The 23155-nt window shown below is 51.8% G+C and overlaps 1 protein-coding gene and 1 long non-coding RNA gene across 2 annotated transcripts; one reads left to right on the plus strand and one right to left on the minus strand.

Moving 5' to 3' along the window:
* Positions 1-4788: 4788 nt before the first annotated feature.
* On the minus strand, positions 4789-8217 carry LOC128096088 (uncharacterized). Its single transcript, XR_008213531.1, has 2 exons — positions 8123-8217; positions 4789-6030 (listed from the first exon to the last, which is right to left on the minus strand). It is a non-coding gene; the product is annotated as an uncharacterized LOC128096088 (long non-coding RNA).
* Htr6 (5-hydroxytryptamine receptor 6) lies at positions 7401-22635 on the plus strand. Its single transcript, XM_052715247.1, has 3 exons — positions 7401-8114; positions 20123-20281; positions 20463-22635. Exons 1-3 carry the CDS (start codon positions 7401-7403, stop codon positions 20904-20906), a joined length of 1317 nt encoding a protein of 438 aa, XP_052571207.1. The 3' UTR covers positions 20907-22635.
* The last annotated feature ends 520 nt before the right edge of the window (positions 22636-23155 follow it).

The following is a 23155-nucleotide window of genomic DNA, read 5'->3' on the forward strand; positions in this document are numbered from 1 at the left end:
TGGTACATGTCACCAGCTGATCCAAGCCCCCAAAGAAGAGGAAACAGATGAATCCTCCTAACATCGAAGGTTACAAATGAATATAAGGTTGGGCCCCGGGCTAAGTCATTTGCATAGGTCATCTTGCCCAGCCCTCAGTCCCATTTCGATCGTGTCCTTATTTTTTGTGCACGAGGCATCTTAGGTGCAGAGGAGTTAGTCATCTCTCCAGGGCTGTCTCGTTAAATGTCAGGCAATCTGGGCCAGAATCCGTACCAAGTTTGGCGGCACAAGCGCTTGTAAGCCTGTGGGGGACTCTCATTTGCTCTTGGGAGTCGGACACCCAGACTGTGGGTGCATACTGACTCGCAGGAGCTCACAGATCTGAGGGCACCTCAACATGGCAGTCAAAAAACTGGCACCAAATATGCTCCAGAGGTCCCTGTGCTAAGCCCCGTGCCTCCAGTCTGTGAACTGTCTTACTGGCAGGTGCCTTTCTCTAGGCAGCGTCTTAGATTGTGGATACATAATTCAGTGAGGCCCTGGGTACACGTCAAGTGGGAAGGTGGCTGCCAGGCAGCTGGCAGTCCCTGAATGGCAGCCAGAGACAGAGCTGCATGTCAGGAAGACTCAGGAGGGCCGGGTGGTGGCGGCGGCGGCGGCGGCGGCGGCGGGCGGCGACGCACGCCTTTAATCCCAGCACTCGGGAGGCAGAGGTAGGCGAATCTTTGTGAGATTGACCCCAGCCTGGTCTACAGAGTGAGACTCAGGACAGGCACCAAAACTGCAAGAGAAACCCTGTCTCGAAAAACCAAGAAAAAAAAAAAAAAGAAGAAGAAGAAAAGGAAGACTCAGGAGGAATAGGAAGAGGGAAAGGCTGGAGACCAAAGGCCTGAAGGCAGCAGCCAGCTGGTGGGGTGGGCTCAGGGGCTAGAATTTTCTAGGGGCAGTGAGATTGGAGAGGCTGGGAGGGGCCGAAGGAAGAGCTGCCTCTGGTTGGATGTGTTAGTCTTGCCAGGGAGAGTGGCCAGATCTCAGGGATGAAAAAGAATTGTGTGTGTATGTGTGTATGGGCACGTGTGCACAGATGTGTACATACATGTGTGTGTATGTATTTGTGCATGGAGTTTCACAGGCACATGTGGAGGCCAGAAGACAACCTTGAGTATTATTTCTCAGGTGCTGTTCACCTTGTTTTTGAGACAAAGTCTCGTAGTGACCTAGATAGTACTCACCAAATAGGCCAGGCCGGCTGGTCACTGAGCACCAGGAGCCTATCTGTCTCTAGCTTCCCAGCACTGGGACTATACATGTGTGCCACCACCCCAGGGTGTGTGTGTGTGTGTATGTGTGTGTGTGTGTGTGTGTGTGTGTGTGTGTGTGTGTGTGTGTGTGTGTTGTAGGCGGGTGTATGTAGCTAGAGTTTTCCTGCCTGGCCCACAGTCAGGACAAATCTCTCTCACCTGTTAGTCCCACAGCCGCTCAGATCCAACCAAGTAAACACAGAGACTTATATTGGTTACAAACTGTATGGCCGTGGCAGGCTTCTTGCCAACTGTTCTTACAGCTTAAATTAATCCATTTCCACAAATCTATACCCTGCCACGTGGCTCATGTCTTACCGGAGTCTTCACATGCTTGTCCTGGCGGTGGCTGGCAGTAACTCCTTCTGCCTTCCTGTTCTTTATTTTCTCTTGTCTGTTAGTCCCGCCTATACTTCTTGCCTAGCCACTGGCCAATCAGTGTTTTATTTATTGACCAATCAGAGCAACACATTTGCCATACAGAACATCCCACAGCACTTCCCCCCTTTTTTTCCCCCAAAAGGAAGGTTTTAACCTTAACAAAGTAAAATTACATATAATTTGGGAATTTGGGCGTAGCTTCTCTTACTACTTCCTGATGGAGAGGGGTGCTGTATCTTATGGGGACACAAAGAAAATTTTAGGATTATGGAATAGTCCATGAGGCTGTATTGTCTGAGCCAGTTGCCTTCAAACCATTCTGGATGTTGAATCATCTGGGCCATGGTCTCATCGGAGACCTTTCAGGGAGTCTTGGCTGGTCAAACCTGATGTATCTTAATCTGGAACAAATCCATAGCCTCTGGCTTTCTGTGGGAACAAAAGCATACACCTGCTATGGGATGTTCTGTATGGCAAATGTGTTGCTCTGATTGGTCAATATATAAAACACTGATTGGCCAGTGGCTAGGCAAGAAGTATAGGCGGGACTAACAGACAAGAGAAAAGAAAGAACAGGAAGGCAGAAGGAGTCACTGCCAGCCACCGCCAGGACAAACAGCATGTGAAGACTCCGGTAAGCCATGAGCCAGGTGGCAGGGTATAGATTTGTGGAAATGGATTAATTTAAGCTGTAAGAACAGTTGGCAAGAAGCCTGCCACGGCCATACAGTTTGTAACCAATATAAGTCAAGCCTACTCTCAGGGTGAGGGTGAGTGTGCCATAAGTCAGTGCATATGGTGAGCTGGCAACAGTGCCTGGCATTAGGCAGTACCTCAGGAAGTGTCAGCTGCTGTGATCATGGAGAACAAATGACTGCCCACATTGCAGGTAGCAGGACGGATAGTTTGTCCATGTTTTCATTCGCTTATTGGACAGGTATTTATGAAGAACCTAGACGGCGCTCATGGTTAGCAGTGCACGAAGCACAGAGCCTGCCTTTGTGGAGATGTCCCTCACGGCACCTTCTGCAAAGAGCGGCTTCTGGTGGGACTCAACCTCCCCAGATCTTGGCTTCTCCCTGTGTAGTGGGGAGCCGTCTTTGTCCCCTGTGTCTCCAGACATGGAGGTTGGAGGAGGGGTATGACTTCCTGAGATCATTGTCCCATTATCCCACTGTGGCAATACCTGCCTCCTTCATAGAGGAAGCTCACCATGGCCAGGAGCAACCAGGAAAGGGTTGGAAATTCTCACAAGCCCCTGTGCACCCGTGATGGCGAGGAAGGCTTCGACTCTCCCAGTCACTCCAGGTCACAAGGACAAATGGAGAACTTAAGTTGGAGGTATTAACAGTGTGACCACAAGGTGGCACCACTTCCAGGCCCAGTCATAAATATAAACAGTATTTTTTTTATTGTTGTTGTTTTGTTTTCCCCCAAGACAGGGTTTCTCTCTGTAGCCCTGGCTGTCCTGGAACTCGCTCTGTAGACAAGGCTGGCCTCGAACTCAGAGATCCTCCTGCCTCTGCCTCCTGAGTGCTGGGATTAAAGGCATGCACCACCACTGCCCAACTAAAAATAAACTTTTTAATTATAGCATAGTGCAGATCATACCATCACAAACATGCATGAAGAATTGCATGTCACTTAGAATGAGAACGTGTTAAAATGGTCATGTTTTCGGGGCTGGAGAGATGGCTCAGTAGTTAAGAACGCCGGCTGCTCTTTTAGAGGACACAGGTTCAGTTCCCAGCACCCTCATGGTGCCTCACAATGGTCTGTAACTCTAGTTCCAGGAGATCCAATGCCTGCTTCTGGCTTTCCTGGGCACTGCATTATATGGTATGCATATATTCCTGCAGGCAAAAATACCCATACAAATAAAATAAAAGTAAATAACTAAATAACTAAATGATCATGTTTTCTTTATAAAATGTGAAGGACATTACTTATTATAGAGAAAAAAAACTAAAGCAAGGGGTTATATTCTATCTGTGCCAAGAGGCTCAAACATGCATCCCATTTGTATCTCCACTACTTGATATTAAAGCATGAATAACTGAAGAGTATCCTGCAGCCAGGCATGGTGGTGATATGTGTAACTCAGTACTCAGAAAACTAAGCAGGAAGATAGAAAATTCGAGGCTAGCCTGGGCTATATGATAAGACTGGTGGTTTGAATAAAAATGACCTCAATAGACCCAGAGGGAGTGACACTATTAGGAGGTGTGGCCTTGCTGGAGTGGATGTGGCTTTGTTGGAGGAAGTGTATCACTGAGGGGCAGGCTTTGAGGTCTCAGATGCTTAAGCCAGGCCAGTCTGTCACTGTCTGTTCCTGCTGCCTGTGGATCTGGTGTAAAACTCTCTGCTACCTCTCCAGCACCATGTCTGCCTGCACGCCACCTTGCTTCCTGCTGTGACAATATTGGCCTAAACCTCTGAAACTGTAAGCCAGGCTCAACTTCATGTTTTCTTTTATAGGAGTTGCCATGGTCATGATGTCTCTTCACAGCAATAGAAGCCCTAACTAAGACAGGCCCTGTCTCAAACAAACAAACAAGCAAACAAACAAACAAACAAGCAAAACCACATGCATACAAACAAGACCCATGAAGAGGAGATAGCTGAGGGAGAAGGCAGCTGCTGTTAAGCCTGATGACGTGTTTGTGCTCCATCCCTGGGTCCCATATGGTAAAAGAAAACTCCTGGAAGTTGTCCTCTGTCCTCTTACACACACACACACACACACACACACACACACACACACACACACACACACCAAGTCTTTTTCTGTTCTGCTAGCCAGCTTCCAGATAATATCATGGAGACTTCTTATTAATTATGAAAGCTTAGCCTTAGCTTAGTCTTGTTCCTAACTAGCTCTTATAACTTTAACCCATTTCTATTAATCCATCACATGGCATTACCTCTCTTCCATCTAGCACCTCCTCTTTCCTCTCCATGTCTTCTGGCATCTCCTGTGCACCTCAATGCTCCTTCTCTTCTTTTCTCTCCCAGAAGTTCCGCCTATACCTCCTGCCTAGCTATTGGCCATTCAGCCTTTCATTACACCAATAACAGCAATACATCTTCACATAGTGTACAAATAAACCACAACACACACACACACACGCATATACATATAATAAACATAATTTTTTAAAAAAGAACAAATTCTTTGCTAGGGGCCTGGGGAGATGGCTCAGTGGATAAGAGCACTCACTGACTGCTCTTCCAGAGAACCTGTGTTTGGTTCCCAGCACCCACACAGCAGCTCGCAACCATTTGTAACTCCAGTTCCAGGGGACCTGATGCCCTCTTCTGGCTTCCACAGGCACCAAACATGCACGCAGGCAATCATAGGCAGGAAAACAAGCAAATAACCTTTGCCAGACTTCCAGATCAAGTAACAGATCATGATTATGAGCCCAGGTTACTGGGCCCCAAATGTATCTACTGCTGCTCATGTTATGACTCCCTGGGCTATTGGAGGCACCCAATGGGGGACACAGAAGCCAACAGCATTGACACAGCACAGTCAAGCTGTCGGTGGCACAGTGTCACTTAATCTCCCTCGGCACCCTGTGAGTCAGACACCAAATTCTCTGTGGCTGAAGAGTTGGGGGAGGGCAGGGGGGGCTGAAGGATCAGGTGTCACCGGCCCCAAACGTGCAAAACTACTGAGCAGTGATGCTGGGATCTCCAGGTGGTCTCTGACTCTCCATGCAGCAGTGACATTCTCTGCTTCAGGCCAAGTAGTGTGGAGTGGGGGAGGGAGGGCAGGCCTTTGCCTGCTGCTGCTGGCTCCACCCAGGTGTGAGCTCTGAGCTCCATAGCTCCATACCACTCAAAGGGTGAGTGGGTACTGCCGCTCTGAGGATTCAGGCAGGAGGCGTCTTGACCACCTGCGCTGGTCTCCTTCTGCGCTGGGCACCTGGCAGATCTGAGCCATTTCCCACTCGATTGCTCGGTGCCGGTGACCTCTGTAGAACTTTTTTTTTTTTTAAATGGTTTTTCGAGACAGGGTTTCTCTGTGTAGCTTTGGCGCCTTTCCTGGAACTCACTTGGTAGTCCAGGCTGGCCTCGAACTCACAGAGATCCTCCTGCCTCTGCCTCCCGAGTGCTGGGATTAAAGACATGTGCCATCACCGCCCAGCTAGGCATTTCTATTTTGGAAAAGACATCCACCAGGTTCTCTTCATATTGCTGTGTATTTTCTTTCTTTCTTTTTCTTTTTTTTCCCTATAGAAATGGCCACTTTGTTTTCTTTGCCCGTTTCTTGCCTGTTTTCTTCTGCAAGAACGGAAGTTCACAGATGGGAGGCATCATACGATGCAGAGTCCAGATTGGCCAGAACGGTACCTGGTACCTACTAGGTGTGAAGAAAATTTTGTCATCACTAGGAGGCGCTAGGCCCGGCCCCGTTGCTTGCAGTGACACTACCCTTCCAACGGCGTGGAGATTCCCAAATCCCTCCACTGAGACTTGGCGCTCCAACAGGCCAGGAGGGACCTTCATGAATAGCACTCAGTGCTGTTGGAGAACTGGATGGGGCGACTCAAAGGTGAAGAATGGCAGAAATTATTTACCCATTGTATAGATCCAGCAACTGAGACCCAGAGGGGTGTCAAACGACTGGCTCGGTCGGTATTTCCCAGCTGACTCCCCTTGAAAGCGTGTTGACTCTCACAGTGAGGGACCAGACCCCACTGGGGAGCAGTCTCCGGGTACAGAAAGGTCACATCCCCCTTCCTTGAGTTCTGCCTGCGCCATCACCACGTGTGGGCAGGGGAGCCGCAGGCGGAGGCGTGGGGGATGCAGGCGCCCAGGAGCGCTCGCTCTGAGCATCTTCTCCAGGCCTAAGGTAGGGCGACCTGGCTCGCCTGCCAGAGGGGCTCGGCTCTGCCCGCCCACCGCGGGGCGGGGCGCACGCTCGGAGGCTCGGGGACCGCGCGTGGCTGAAGCGTCGCGGGCTCCTGCGCGCGTCTCCCCGGCTCGGGAGCCCCTTGCCCGCCGCGCCGCCAGCCGCCGCCTCTAGTGTCCAGCCCCGCGGCGCTTGCCGCAGTCGCCGGCAGCAGATCACCCGCGAGCGCCCAGGTAGGGAGCGCGGCCGGGAAGGCGGAGCGCGGCACTGCGCTCCTCTGCCAAGCCGCTCACCCCGGCCCAGTCTGGCCCGGCCCAGCCCGCGGCCTCCGGTACCCCGAATCCCGCGGTGCCTCTGGGCGAAAGGAGACCTGCCTTCCGCGCCTGGGTTGCGCTCCCGCTCCCGGGCCACCCCTTTGAGACCCCCACGCGCGACAGCTTGTGATCTAGCGTACGCACACGCCCACCCTCGCCAGACAGCCTGCCCTGGCCCGAGGGTGCGAGTTCGCCTCTTTCTCCCATCTTCCCAGCTGTGCCTCTGGCCAGGAGCCCCACCCCCATCTTGTGCCATCCCAGGTGGCCCTGTTCACCCCAGGGCTCTCTCATCTAACGCCAACCTAACTTTAATTGACTCGGCGCATCAGGTACCCCTCCCCAAACTTCTTACCGGAGTTCTCCAGGTGGCCCCACCATTGGAGACACCCCTACAGTCCCTCCCCGATCTCTTCTAATCGCTGCTTGGTGACCTAAGGACCCCGTTTTTGTTACATACTCCTCCGGGGCGCAGTTTTTTAACCCAGCTTCCTTCCTCTTCCTTTGGTTTTATCCTGTCCCCGCGTCCACCATATCTCGTCCTGGTCCTCAACCCTAGTCCCCATGGTCCCAGAGCCGGGCCCTGTCAACAATAGCAGCCCAGCCTGGGGCCCCGGGCCACCGCCTGCCCCAGGGGGAAGCGGCTGGGTGGCCGCCGCTCTGTGCGTGGTCATCTTACTGACAGCGGCGGCCAATTCGCTGCTGATCTTGCTCATCTGCACGCAGCCCGCGCTGCGCAACACGTCTAACTTCTTCCTGGTGTCGCTCTTCACGTCGGACCTGATGGTGGGGTTGGTGGTGATGCCCCCGGCCATGCTGAACGCGCTGTATGGGCGCTGGGTGCTAGCGGGCGGCCTCTGCCTGCTTTGGACCGCCTTCGACGTGATGTGCTGCAGCGCCTCCATCCTCAACCTCTGCCTCATCAGCCTGGACCGCTACCTGCTCATCCTCTCGCCGCTGCGCTACAAGCTGCGCATGACAGCCCCGCGGGCCTTGGCGCTCATCCTGGGTGCCTGGAGTCTCGCGGCGCTTGCCTCCTTCCTGCCCCTGTTGCTGGGCTGGCACAAACTGGGCAACGCTCGGACACCTGCCCCCGACCAGTGCCGCCTATTGGCCAGCCTGCCTTATGTCCTCGTGGCGTCCGGAGTCACCTTTTTCCTGCCTTCAGGTGCCATATGCTTCACCTACTGCAGGATTCTGCTGGCTGCCCGCAAGCAGGCAGTGCAAGTGGCCTCGCTCACCACGGGCATGGCTGGTCAGGCCTTGGAGACCTTGCAGGTACTCACCGTGCGTTTGGGGGGACTTGGGCTCTTGGGCTGGGAAGGAATAAACAGCCATTGGGAATCCACTCAGTGGCTGTCTCAGAGTAAGCGCTTGCTGCTGATCCTATAAGGCCTCATGGCTCTGCCTTTCTAATGAATTTCAAACTCTGACTGTGGTGGGTTAGCTGCTATATACGGATACGGAGGAGGAAGCTGGCATGCTTCTCCATGACAGGCCCCATCGTGTATCACATGTGGGAAACTTAGAGAGCGTTCTCTCTCCCTCATATTCACACTTCTTTCTCAGGGCCTGTTGGTCCTGCCTACAGGTCTAAGCATACCTCCGATCCTGTTTCCCTCTGCTAAAGCCACTGTCACTTCTCACCAGTGAGCCTTGATGGACTCCAGCTGGCCCCCACTGAGGTCCGCTTCCCCAGCTGGAGCCAGAGTGACTGAAAAGAAAGTGGTCATGTTGTTTTCCTTCTCCAAACCCCACCTAGCTTACCATAAGGAGAAAACCCATCTCAGAATGTGGCCTGAGGATCCTTCCACGCAAAACTCCACCCTTCCTTTCTCCTCTCCCCCTCTCTTCCGCTTGGTCTGCATCAGCCTCAGGACCCCATGGCAGTCCTCAAAGTTACCAGACTTAATTCTGTGCCAAGATTTTGGCTTTTACTTTGAGATAGAGTCTTATGTAGCTTCGGCTAGCTTCAAACTCGCTACGTAGCTGAGGGTGATCTTGAACTTGTGATTTTGCTGCCTCTGCCTCCCAAGTGCTGGGACCATAGGTGTGAGCCACCATGCCTGGCTTAAAGTCTTTGCATTTGCTGTGCCCTCTGCTTGACTGCTTCTCCCCGGAGCTGCTCTTGCCTCCCTTTCAACCCACTCTTCCAAGCTGACCCTGACTTCCCGCTCCACAGGCCCATTGCCATCACAACCCCCAAACTTTTTGTTTATTTGGCCCCTCTGGCTTGCTGACTTGGGAGCTGTGTGAGGCCAGGTCAGTTTTGACCCCCAGTACACAGCTTAGTAATAACCCGTGAATAGGGCAGGGCTCTTAGCTTAGGCAAGGATGGCGGCTCTTGCCATCCAGGTCATACTGGACTCCAGGCTGAGGTCCACCCTGAGGGGTGAGATGTAGACTGACCAGGCTTGAGCTTCTGAGACTTAGGTCTAAATCTAAGCCACTGGCAAAGGTCCCAGTTAGACTCTGCAAAGACATCTTGGTGAAGCTTCAGGTGAAGGAGGTTCTTTGAGGCTGGTAGCCTTGGGGTCGCAAAGGACTAGGCTGAGATGGGAAAGGTACCAGGCTCTGGGCAGCCCCTGGGGTAGCTGGGCTGTAGTGCCCTGAAGAGAGGCCCGATCTTCCAAGGTCCGGTCCCCTAGGACAGTGGTGTCTGGGTGGGCAGGAATCCTGGCTGCAGCTCTCTGTCTCCCTCTGCATTCTGAGAACATTCTGGAGTTCCAGCAGCTGTCTGTGGTCCTGGCACAGAGGCAGGATGGATGACCTGGGCCTTCCACTCTTTCCTGAGCGCTTGGGAGGTTTCCTTTTTTGTTTGTAAAGATTGACTTCACTCTTGCTCGGTGAGCCATTCCTACCTTGTCATGACTTCATTGACTCTCCCATTTGTCTTGAGACTGAGAGGTGACAGCACCTGCTTCACCTGCTTCTCACGTGTGTAAATTTCCTGGCCTCAGAGGCAGGTGGCTTCTCCCGAGGCGTCCTGAGAGTGAATGAGCTACAGTCAGTGTTGGTGATGCTAACGGATAATATATGATGTCTCTATACAGTAGCGGCTTGTTTCCTTCCCAGCAAAGAAGTCAGATGGTTCAGTGGTTAAGAGAGCTTGCTGCAAAATCATGAAGATGGGAGAGTGGATCCCAGCACCCACATAACAAGCTGGCATTCCACAAACACTAATAACTCCAAGCATCATCAGTGCTGTCTCTTGGATTTGGTGCATGTGAGAGTGAGCATGCCAGCACACACACACACATGCACACACACACACACACACACACACACACACACACACACACACACACACACGTAAATGAAAACTGTGAAATACAAATGGAAGCTCCCGGGTTCTTGAACACATTGACTGACTGACTGCACAGGGTCTACCCCTGAGTCCCCCCTCCCTTACTCTCTGAGATTTTGTAAAGGAAAGAGAATCATCTGGGGTGGGGCTTCTCTGCCTTCCTGTCTCTCCCACTCCCAAGCCCCATCTCAAGTCTGTCAACTGGTCTCTACCTGATATTTTCTTTGTACCCCCTCATTTATCTTTTCACTTCCATGAGTGTGTTCAGAAAGAAAACTTCCTATCTCTTCCAGGAATGGAAAACCAGTATCCCTTACCATGGGCCATCACAGGAAACATAAGTGCAAGAATGTCGGAGGGGCCCCGGCAGCATTAGTGAAGTGTTTTTGGTCCGTCTGCTGTGCCTGAACCCGAGGCTGGCTGTCTCGTTATAAGTTCGGGGAGGGGTATTAGGAACAAAGAACACGCCCTCTCTTTCTGGGAAGACAGCTCACAGCTCACACCCTGTGTTTGTATTTTTAAGTTTTAGTTTATTATTATGTGTTTGTGTGTGAGCACGCACATGTGTGCCAGGATAGGTGTGTGGAAGACAGACGGCAGTTTTCAGGAGTTGGTTCTCTTCCCCACCACATGGGAGCCCGGGGTCTAATCAAGCTCTGGGCAGGTAGGTGCCTTGACCTGCTGAGCCCTCTCACTGGCTCTGTGAGTTTTTAAATTTTTCACTTGTAGCTGAAAAGTCCTGAATGCCCGTTCTTAAGGAAGCTCTGTACCAGAGATCAAGGATGTTAGAAGTTGGCCTGTTGGGCTCCCCGGTCCCAGCAGGGCCCACACACAGATGTTCTGCGGGTGAAGTGAGCCAGCTGGTATCAGGAGGGCACATGGTGACCTGCGCAGGAGCCTCCCACGGTCACACACTGTTGTCTTGAGTAATCTGTCAGGCACCAAGCCAGGCTTGGTGTCCAAAACACCTGCTAAGCATCTCTCCCTCAGCCCTGCTTCACAGTAGGGAAACTAAGGCCCAGAGAGAGCAGATGTGACTAAGTAACAGTTGATCAACACCGTGATCAGTGACATCATGCCATGTCCCCCTGCTGACTGTTTTCTAGGTCTTCCCTGAGCCTTGATCTGCCAGCGCAGTCTGTACCATGTGGCTCTGACCCAGGTCCCTATTGTTCTTTTCCCCATGTTCTCTCTGTTGTGGTTTTATTTTGTCTCAGGCCTGGAAATACCACCTATGAGTTGCCAGGCCAAGCCCTGCTGAAGTACTGACAGAACTGTGCACTTTCTAGGCTCCAGACTTGGCCCCCAGAGTCTTCTCCGTGTCAGTGGATGGTGACCTCCTTTTTCCAGGCCAGGAGCTCTGGAAACAGCCTGGATGCCTCTCTGCTTCTCACACCATGTGCCCAGTCCTCTCCCCTCCCCCTGTGGCATATGTCCAGGCTCTGGGCACCTTGCATCTCTCCACTGCCACCGTGGGACTGCGTCCCTTTATCAGTGCCTGGGTCACAATAGTAATCTTCTACCTGACAGGTCCTGTCCTGTGCGATGATGCTCTATGCTTGGGACAGCTTTTGTCCCAAGACTCCCTGACCCTTGTCTACATTCTCTCCTGTCTCCCCTTGATCGCTCTTCATCTTTCGGCCACATCGGCCTCCTTGCCATTCCTTGAGTATCAAGCGCATTCCTGTCCCAGGACCTTTGCACACGCTGTTCCCTTTCATTTCCATATGGTCCTTCTTCAACTTCTGCCACATCTTCTGGTTTCTTCTGTTCTCATGCTTCTGAGTAGGGACTGCTACCCTTCCTAGGTCCTCTCCAGGCTGCCGCTGTCCCAGCAGCCTCTGTAAACATCTTGCCAGTTGACGGATGATTGATTGACGGCTTCTCCTGAGTAGGAAGCGAGCTGTAAGAGTACGGGAGCTTGTCGTGTCCGCTGCTGTATTTTTAGCACCCAGAACCGTGCCAAGCCCATCCCAGCCACTCAGCCTGTGCTAATGGTGGCAAGGAAATGGACACAGAGCTGCAGAGGGCCCCGGGGCTCCACCCTGGCTCACACGGCTGCTTGTTCTCACCTCCTGCAGACTCAGTATATGGAATGAGTCCTTAAGTTTTTCATAACATGAATTCATTAGCCCAATCAGTGGCATGTGTTAGACACCTACTGTGTGCAGGAGCTATTTTTTTTTTTTGTTTTTTTGGTGTGTGTGTGTGTGTGTGTGTGTGTGTGTGTGTGTGTGTGTGTGCTGTAGAGAGGTCCTGCCCTGCTTAAATGTATGCTGGTTGGCCTTTGACCTTAAGCACTAGCAGGAAGGGAGGAGGGTGGATCTTAGAGGAGAAGAGACCTCCAAAAACCATGTTCTGTGTGTAACTGAAGGCCTAGTCAGTCACAGTGAACCCTAAAGCCAAAGGCTGGAGGATATCCCTTCTGTCCCCAAGGCCACCATCCTACCCAGAGATAGGATGAGCCACCAGGTTTTCAAGTGAGAGGCATGTCTATCCTATCTCTCTCCTCCCACAAAACACCTGCTGGAAAGCCTGTTCATTCTCTCCCCCCTCCTTTTTTTGTAAGGGAGGGGAGAAGTTGAGACAGAACCTCTCCATGTAGCCCAGGCTGGCCTGGAACTTATAGAGATCTGCCTGCCTCTGCCTCCCAAGTGCTGGGATAAGCATGTGCCACCATGCCCAGCCTCATTCTCTTTTAAAAACATTATTTATTTTTAACTATGTGTGTGTGTGTGTGTATCTGTCTGTGTGAGTGTGTGTGTATGCGTGTGTGTGTGTGTGTGTGTATGCGTGTGTGTGTGTGTGTGTGTGTGTGTGTGTGTGCACGTATATGACTGCAGGTGTCTTTGGAGGCCAGAGATGTTCAATCCCTTGGATCTGGAGCTACAAGCAGTTGTGAGTCACCAGACATGGATGCTGGGAATGGAACTGGGGTCCTCTGCAAGAGCAAGGCATGCCCTTAACTGCTGAACCGTATTTCCAGTTCCAAGCCTGTTGGCTGGCGAAGCATCAGACCCTCCACTACGCTGCTTTCAAAGCCACTCAGCTGAGAGCGAGCCTTCTGTGTGCCTGTTTCCCAGTGCCTGGAAGCTGCCTGCCTTTGGGGGATTGTGTGTGGTGTGGCACTCTTGCTCCATCCACTTGGGGTTTGAATCTGTTCCTCCTTCTTTGTCTGTTCCTCCTTCTGAGCTGGCTTATCCCGAAAGGCAGCTCGCCAGGCATGGTGGTGCACACCTTTAATCCTGGCACTTAAACTCAGGAGGCAGAGGCAGGTGGATCTCGAGTTTAAGGTCAGCCTGATTTATGTGGTGAGTTCCAGGCCAGTCAGAGCTACATAGTTAGATCCCGTCTCAAAACAACAACAACAACCAGAAGGAAAAATAAAAAACCAAAACAGACAGAGTGGGAATTTGCAGCCTGGAGGTGGAGATGGTCTTAGCACTCAGGTCCACAGGAAGGGTGCGGATGGATACAGAGAAGGCGGCATGAGCCCCGGTGCGGATGGATACAGAGAAGGCGGCATGAGCCCCGGTGCGGATGGATACAGAGAAGGCAGCATGAGCCCCTTCCCTTCTAGGACCAGCCTCTCTTAGCTCTTCTCTTCACCAGTGTGGCCTCTAGTTCCCTCGGAAAGGAGGCGGGAACAGGCTCCCAGTCCCTGGCATGGGCGACGTAGGAGCTAGCCAGCATTTCTCTCCGCTGACCCACATATGCCTCTGTGTGAAAAGGGCCTTTAAAGAGACACTCTTGGCCAGTGGTTCCCACTAGGTTTCCCCAGGATTCCCAGAGGCTGGGGGAGAGGGGAGTTATTCTTAGAACTGGGGTATCAAGGAGATTTGTGGGGGATAAAGCTGTTTCAGTGACATGATACCAAGGCAGTGAGTTATGGAGAGGGAAGAGAAAAAAAATAGAGATGTGGTAGTGCACACTTGTTACTTTGGCCTGGGAGAAAGGCTGAGGCAGGAGGATTGCTGTGAGCTTGAGGCCAGCCTGATTGACCTAGTGTGTTCCAGGACAGCGTGGGCTACAGAGTGAGATCCTGTCTCAAAATACACACACACACACACACACACACACACACACACACACACACACACAAACCCCTCCAGAACTGAGGGAAGGAGGGAAGGATGGAGGGAGCAGAGAGAGAGGGCTGGATGGAGGGGTACTCATCCTTAGCTGACCCCAGAGAGTCAAGATCATTGTTAGGCAGTACCAAGCTTCAGTGTGAGTGCACAGCCTGACAGAGAGAGGTGAGAAGGGTGAGTCAGGAGTCCCTCCCCTGCCTCACCTAGCTTTTTCACCCCCCAGTTCCTAACCCGCTCATATCCTCCCCGCTCCCCATGGTCTTCCCCCATGCCTCCCCTGATTTCCCCCTCCTCTACCTACCCCTCTCTTCCTCCCAGCTCGGCCCTTCCCTCCCAACTGCACATCCCTCTGTCTCAGTGACAAGTTTTCCCTCCACCCCCGTCCTCTGAGGAGGAGGAGGTGACATTCACGTTGGAGGAGGTGGCTCTGCAGAGTGCAGGTGGCTGCTGTGCTGAGCTGGGGGCTTGGAGCAGAAACTCAGTGTTCCCTCCTTCAGGTCCTGCCTGCTCCTGTCACAGCTGAATGACCTCGGAGAAGTCATTGGCCTCTCTGTATTTCAGGGCTGGAGATGACTATCCATAAGGCAGGGAGGTAATGCATGGTGGCTCTGGCACATAGCAGGTTCTCAACAGGTTCCCCTCCTCGCCTGTTGGTGGTAGAATAGATAGATAGCTCTGAGGACTTCTGTCTTCTCTCCAGCCTTTCCAAGGAAAAGATTGCCATGGTGGCCATCAACAACATCACCATTAAGTAGGTGAGACTCGTGGGATGCTTACAACGTAAATGATAACAGCTAACCTACCCAGCACTTACAGGGTTTGAGGAGCTGTTCCAACAGGTTTATATTACCTTATTTAACCCTTACCACATGTCTGTGAGGTGGATAGTATTAGTAGTGTCTTTTTACAGAAGAGTTGGGAGAGGCACCATAGCTTGCCAAACATCATTCAGCTGCTAAAAGAAAGTTGGGGTGGGAAATCCTGTGGTCTGTCTGACTCAAGTCCATATTGTCAGCCTCACACATGGCTAGATGATTATTGAGTTGTTTTTAACATTTATTTATTTTAATTAAATTTCAGATTTATTTACTTATTTTATATATTTAAGTATTTTATGTGCATGAGTGTTTTGCCCACCTGAATGCATGTGCAGTGAGTATATTGTAACACCCACAGAGGTCAGAAGAGGACATATGATTTCCTGGTACTGGAATTATTCATGGCTGTAAGCTGCTATGTGGGTGCTGGGAATTGAACCCAGGTCTTCTGAAAGAGCAAGAAAGTGCTTTTATGCACCGACCCATCTCTCTAGGCCCATATTTTAGTTTTATGTATACCTATGTGTGCCTGCTTGTCTGTATTTGCACCACATGTGTGCAATGCCCGTGGTGGCCAGAAAAGGGCATCAGATGCCCTGGAGCTGGAGTTACAGATGGCTGTGAGATGCCCATTGTGGGTGCTGAGAACAGAACTCAGGTCCTCTGCAAGAGCAGCCAGTGCTCTTAGCTGCTGAGCCATCCCTCTAGCCCCTGATCCTTAGCAATTTAAATAATAAGGGAATATATACACGCACTTCCTTTTAGTTTTTCGTGATGTTAGGTGGTGGAGCCCAGGACCTTGTGCTTGATGGGAAAGTGCTCTACCCAGCCCAAGAAGTACAAACAAGAAAAAAAGGTCCTTGAACCTGGTCTCGGCACTGCTGGTGACACTCCTGCCCACCTATGGCTCATTCTTGCTGTTATTCCATGTGCTTCTGAATTTGTGTCAGGTCCTCAAGAACCAGTTTATGTTTTATGTTAGTGCTTACATGATGGAGGCATGTTGTCTGTCCACCAATCTCACTTTATAATACACCCCCTCTGGCCACCATGCTCTTTATTTATATGTATTTATTTACTTTAATTTCTTTAAAAAGATGCATTCATTTTATGCATTTTTGTATTTTGCTTGGATGTCTGTATATGCACCATGCACATGTCTGTTGCCTGAAGAGGCTGAAGAGGGTGTTGGGTCCTCTGGAACGTGAGTTATGGATGGATGTGAGCCATTACGTGGGTGCTGGGAACTGAACTCAGGTCCTCTGGAGGAGCAGCAAGTGCTCTTACTTAACCACTGAGTCCCTGTTTGAAGAATGAGTGACTGAATGCTAGGGCTGAGGATATGGCTCTGTTGAGGGAGTGCTTGCCTATTTATTTTATTTATTTTTATTTTTTAACACTTTTTTTTTAAAAGATTTATTTATTATGTACACAGTGTTCTGCCTGAATGTATGCCTGCAAGCCAGAAGAGGGCACCAGACCTCATTACAGATGGTTGGTTGTGAGCCACCATTGGTTGCTGGGAATTGAACTCAGGACATCTGGAAGAGCAGTCAGTGCTCTTAACCTCTGAGCCATCTCTCCAGCCCCCTATTTATTTTTGAGACAGGGTCTCATGTAGCCCAGGCTGGCCTTGAATTTACTATGTAGCAGAGGATGATCTTGAACTCCTAATCCTCCTGCCTCTACCTTCTGAGTGCTAGGTTGCAAGCATATACCACTATACCTGCTTTATACAGTGCTGAGCATGGAACTCAGGGCAAGCACTGTGCCAATTAAAGTACATCCCCAGCCCCTAGCCAACGACATTAACATTTTTGTTATACTTAATTGTTCATTGTGTGTATATTTATTTTGTGTGTGCGTGTGCGTGTGCGTGTGCGCGTGCGCGTGTGCGTGTGCGTGTGTGTGTGTGTGTGTGTGTGTGTGTGTGTGTGTGTGTGTGTGTTGGGTGGGGCATTGTGCCACGGCATGCCTGTGGAAGTCAGCGGACAACTTGTGGAAATCAGTTCTTTTTTTTTTCTTTCCCAAGACATGGTCTGACTATATAGCTCTGGCTGTCCTGGAACCCACTCTGTAGACCAGGCTGGCCTCAAACACACAGAGATCCTCCTGCCTCTGCTTCCCCAGTGCTGGGATTAAAGGTGTGTACCACTACGCCCAGCTCAGTTCTGTCTTTTCCTCCAGAAACCAAACTCATGTTGTGGGACTTGGTAGTAGGTACTTTTACCTGAGGGGCCATCTCTCTGCTCCCAGTGCAGGAAACAAACAAACAAACAAACAAACAAAACAGTGCTGCATCCTGCAGCAGGAACACGCATGGCTTATTTGTCTGCTCGTCCTTGGGTGGACAGCCGGTGGTCATGGCACTCATACTTGTCTATGCCACGCATATAGTTGAGTTGTTAGCTGAACAGGAGTGTCCACGTGGAGTTGCTGTCTAGAAGGGCACTGCCGGATTGCCCTGAATGACAAGACACGCTCTGTTATTGGCATATTCCACAGACATATAAAGGGACATACAGACAACAGAAGGAGGCCTAGCGGGGGTGGCGTGGCTCCTGGGAAGAGAGAAGTAAGACACTGGCATCACCCTGTGTGTGCATGTATAGTCCACACTCTCTCAGTGGCTCTGGGAGCTGAGGACATCTTGTAACCATTGAGCTATCTCTACGGCCCCCATTGTCTCTCTCTCTCTTTACCATTGTAGACAAGGGACTCTTTCTCAAGTTCGTAGAGATAGTGTGGGGGTGGGGCTGTGATTTGCTGCAGACCACCCATCATAAAGGTCCAGCTTTTACCTCTGCCAGTCTTTCAAGGCCAAGGGGAAGAGACCAGGGCCTCTTGCAGGCTGCTCTTTTGTGGATTTGCCCCGATGGTCATATCACCAGATTTCACCTGGAAAATCCGTTACAATGTGCTTTGCCCTCAACTTACATTTCAGAGCAAGACCCTGAGTCCTGGCTGGGCGGTGGTGGCGCTCGCCTTTAATTCCAGCACCCGGGAGGCAGAGCCAGGCAGATCTCTGCTAGTTCGAGGCCAGCCTGGTCTGCAGAGCAAGATTCAGGACAGGCACCAAAACTACACAGAAAAACCCTGTCTCAAAACAAAAACAAAACAAACAAACAAACAAACAAAAGACCCTGAGTCCTGCAGAAGGGCAGCTCAAAGCTGGGGTTCCAGCATTGTAGACAGGCCTCTGTTCTGCAAGCCTAGTTGGCAGGGAGCTAGGCAGAGGACTGTTCCTGTGTGAGAGTGCATTTGGCTAGCTTTGAAGCTCCCCGGCTCCGACAGACCTTGATTTTGCCTGCTCCACCCCCTCTCCATCTGTAGAGGGTTGCCTGGGAATCTGGTTCCCTTCCCGCCTCCGCCTGATCTTTGCGTCTCTCCACACCCTTCCCACTTCTGGCTGCCTCCAGAACCCAGCCAGGCATGTTGGAACCTACCTGTCATCCTGGATTCTAGTAAGATGGAGGCAGGAATATTTCCAGTTTGAGGCTAGCCTGGACTACGAACCCTGGACTACATGTCTCTAAATAAGTTAAAAGAAAAAGAACGAAGCTGGGCAAATCCCTGTATTTAAAACCTAAGTACGAGAAGAAGGCAAGAACATGGCTGGGAATGTGGCTCAGTTGGTAGAGTGCTTGCCTAGCATGTGTGAAGCCCTGGGTTCAATCCCCAGCTCTGCATAAACCAGGTATGGTGGCACATGCTTGTAATCCCAATGTTCAGGAGGTAAATCTTGGAAAATTAGGAGTTCGAGGTCATCCCCAGGGCTCAAACACAGGTCATTAGGCTCAGTGGCAGTCACTTTTATTTGAAAGCTGCATGCTTTTTCTTTTGAATGTGTGAAAATTAACTTTTATGGGCATCCTTTTCTGGGGAGAGGGTTCTCATATTTTCAAAAGGATCTCAGAGGTGGTCCAGCCTCGTTCCACGCCTCATAATGATCTGGGACAGTTGGTTGCCAGGTGGCAGCCTCAAGCTCAGGTCTCTCCAGGTGTTTGTCCCCTTCTTGGTGTGCTGGGGAGTGGCACCTTTTTCCTTCCCTGGTCCCCACCAGCGTTCATGAGGAGAATGGAGTCTGATGTCAGTCTGGATTGGAAAGGAGATGTGAAGTCACCAGTCAGCATCCCTATGCATTTACACAGGATCTCATCACAACCATTTGCTTCATGCACATAGTAAAAAGGAACACTTCTGTTTTGTGGACCATGAGGGTAAAAACCGTAAGTCCAAAATGTGCAGGGAATCCATGCACTGTACAAATAATCTGCTCTTCGGCCATGGCTGTTTCTCCTCAAGTGTAACTGAGTCTTGAAGTGCCAAAGCTTGGAAAGTAATGGAGCTTCTTGTGCTGTGTGCCTGACTGTGTTGAATGTCATTATCCATCCACCCATCCACCCACCTATCAACCCATCCACCCACCCATCCACCCACACATCCATCCATCCATCCATCCATCCATCCATCCATCCACCCATCCATCCATATTATTTATTTTTGAGACTGTGTCTCCTGTAGCCCAGGCTGGTCTCAAGTCATTTTGTAGCTGAGGGCAGCCTTGAATTTCTGTGCTTGCTTCGATTCCAGGCACTCCCTACACTTAGTTTGTGAGGTAGCAGAAATGGAACCCAGGGCTTCCTGCATGCTAGGCAAGCACTCTATCAACCAAGCTACATTCCGATGCCCCCATGTGCTGAGTATTGGCCTTGCAGGAGGGTTGTTCGGAGCTGTCTACCTCTGGATCTGAACTGCCTCAAACTCCTGTGAGATGCTTCATGGACAGGGTGTAGTGTGGGACCTGGATCAGGGCTCAGTGCCGGAGGCTCAGCTTGAGGCCTTGGGCACATGAGGACCTATGGGCAGACTGTGCTGTGCTTAGTAGTGATGACAGGTTTGGTCTGCAGCCAGCGTCAAGTTCAGTATGGAACTGGAGTTAGGCCTGGTGCTTCAGTCAAGGATCAGGGCTCAGTTATTTGCTGGCATACTAGGCCTTGGTCTAGTATTAGGGTTGAGGGTCAGCCTGTGACTAAGATCAGTCAACTTATGTGGTCTTCCTTTCTACAGGTGCCCAGGACCCCACGTCCAGGGATGGAGTCGGCGGACAGTAGGCGGTTGGCTACCAAGCATAGTAGGAAGGCCTTGAAGGCCAGCCTGACCCTGGGCATCCTGCTGGGCATGTTCTTTGTCACCTGGCTGCCCTTCTTTGTGGCCAACATAGCTCAGGTAAAAAGACATGACTGTGAGGGCAGGTAAAAAAAATGACATGTCTCTCACTGTGCCAAGGCGGGAGGGAGGGGGATGGCTCATCTGTGACACCTGGGTCTGTGTGTCTGGCCCATCCCTGCCGGGTGAGGTAGCCTGGGTCCCTGCCCAGGACCAGGTGTGATGAATCCTATCCCCACAGGCTGTGTGTGACTGCATCTCCCCAGGCCTCTTTGATGTCCTCACGTGGCTCGGGTATTGTAATAGCACCATGAACCCCATCATCTACCCACTCTTCATGCGGGACTTCAAGAGAGCCCTGGGTAGGTTCCTGCCATGCATCCACTGTCCCCCGGAGCACCGGGCCAGCCCTGCCTCCCCCTCCATGTGGACTTCTCACAGTGGTGCGAGACCAGGCCTCAGCCTGCAGCAGGTGCTGCCTCTGCCCCTGCCGCCGAACTCAGATTCAGACTCAGCTTCGGGGGGCACCTCGGGCCTTCAGCTCACAGCTCAGCTTCTGCTGCCTGGAGAGGCAACCCGGGACCCCCCGCCACCCACCAGGGCCACCGCTGTGGTCAACTTCTTCGTTGCGGACTCTGTGGAGCCCGACATACGGCAGCATCCACTCAGTTCTCCCACGAACTGACCAGGTCAAGAGCTGGCCAGTGGAGAGCCACATCCCAGAGACCTCAGCCCACTCTCCCTAAGACTGGGAGGTGGTAGGCCTCCTGGGAGCCTGCTGAGCTCCATGAGACATCCTCAGCTAGCCCCCATCTTCTGCTACAGGCCCCTTGACATGAGGGATGTTCAGAAACACCTCTGTAGGGTGTAGGTAGGGTGCTCCAGTATGGAGGTCACTGTGGTTGTGTAGTGTGGCTGGGGGAGCTGAGGGAGATGGGCCATTTGGTTCAGGCCAGCAGGAAAGCAATCTGTCTGGAGTCCTTTCTCTCTTGGTGAGTGGAAAGAACACATTCACCTAGACACCCCGGTTCTTGTCTGGCCCAATCCCCTGCTATCCAAAGTGCCATCAATGGGCTACTTGGGGGCCCTCACAGGCTCTGGGGAGTTTATTCAAAGTGCCCACCCTCTCCACTGAAGATGTGCTCAATCCAAATTGTGTGTTCATGAGCTTTCCCACATATGTATTCGCTGGACACTTCAGACCTGCCAGCCCTTAGGATGAGGATTGCAACGTTAAAGAGCCCCTTAGACTGGAAGCCGGGCAGGCAGAAACATGACCCTTTCCTCAACTGTATATGGCAGTTTGGGGACTTGGCACAGGTCTCCAGGGAGAGTAGTGTTACCACCTCTTAAGACAATGTGAAGGCTGTGCCCAGCACCTGTGGTAAATTCTGTGGCTTTAACCCCTGGTCAGCCAGGGCTTGGCTCTGGTAGAAGGCTGGCAAGCACCTCTCTCCTCCCCTCCCCTCCTTCCCTCTCTTCCCTTTTCTTACCTCCCTTTTATTTTTTTTCTAGGGTCTCATGTAGCCCAGGCTGCCCTCAAGTTCCCCGTGTGGCCAAGGATGACCTTGAACTTCCGATCCTCTTGCCTCTACCTCCCAAGTGCTGGGATCACAGGCATGTAGCACACACCAGGTTTATGTGGTGCTGGGGATGGACCTCAGGGCTTCATGCATTCTAGGAAAGCAATCTATCAACTGAGCTATGTCCCCAGCACCCCCACCCCCACTTTTCTGTTAGGACTGCCTTGCGCATACTAGGCAAGTGCTCTCTGTGGAGCCCCACCTTAGCCCCATTGCTCTTTTCCAGCCTAGATTCCCATACCTTAACTCAGGCTCCCATCCTTGTTCTGGTGGGTGGGAACCCCGTCACTCAGGGACCCTTCCGGCCCCATCTGCTGTTCTGCCTCTAGAGGCCCAGGGGCTGGTGACAGATCTTGTGCAACCTCAAGAGAGGGTTTCCTCCACCCTGGGCTTCCCGGAGAGGAAGCAGCTGATGGAGGCGGACCAGTTCCTCACCCTGCCTGCTTTGGTCCTCCCGAGGGTCGCTGAAAGAAAGGACAGCTGCTTGGGTGGGCAGAGCAGAGTTGAAGAGGAATGTCTTGGACTTTAGGGTGAAGCCACAGGCAGGCAGGTGGGCTCCGGCGTGGGCCTGGCTTTGTGGGCAAGGGCAGGGGACTCTTGGCTCCATGCTTCTCTGCAATGAGTTCCTCTTCAGCTCTGCTCCGGGTCTTTCTTCAAGCCCTTATTACGTTCCATCAACCAGGTTCCCAGGCTTGCCCAGAGTGACCAGGAGCTCTCCTTGGTGCTGATCATATTCAACTGGGCCCTGGCAGCAGGGTTTTGGTGCTTGCCAGGGTTTCTCTGCCTCAAGGCCTGCCTGAGGGACTCAATAAACAAAAGCTGAAGAAAGCGGCTGTGTGTGGACTGGATCTTCTTGAAGCCCCAGGTGGTTGGAAAGTAGCTATGTAAAGGTCTCCGCCCAAGCGTCCTGGGCTCTGATCTGACTCCATGACTAGCTTGCTTTGTGACTTCCCCGCCCCCCCCCCCCCCATAACAAATCACTGTCAACTGTCGTTTTTCCACATGGACACAGCGGCTTGTCCTAAAGGCAGCCCGAGTTGGGTAGGTGTCTGTAAAGTGAATAAGTGACGCACACTGGAGAGGCATCCAGTTTCTGCATACTATGGCACCCACAGCCTTGTATGGGTCTTATTTCTCCACGTGCACAACGTGGGTGGGACACCTCTGTCTCTGACACCCAGAGGAGGTGGGAGAAACAAAGAGGAGGTTCTCATGGATGCAGATGCAGGGCCATAGAGCTCGGGTCTGAAGTCCCAACCAGCTAGACTTCATAGTGACTCCATCACTGATCAGCTGTGTGGCCTTCAACAGGCTTTATAATTACACAGAGGCTCAGTTTCCCCAGCACAAA

Source organism: Peromyscus californicus, unplaced genomic scaffold, assembly GCF_007827085.1.
Source record: "Peromyscus californicus insignis strain IS unplaced genomic scaffold, ASM782708v3 Scaffold_5__1_contigs__length_169319896, whole genome shotgun sequence".
Taxonomy (NCBI): domain Eukaryota; kingdom Metazoa; phylum Chordata; class Mammalia; order Rodentia; family Cricetidae; genus Peromyscus; species Peromyscus californicus.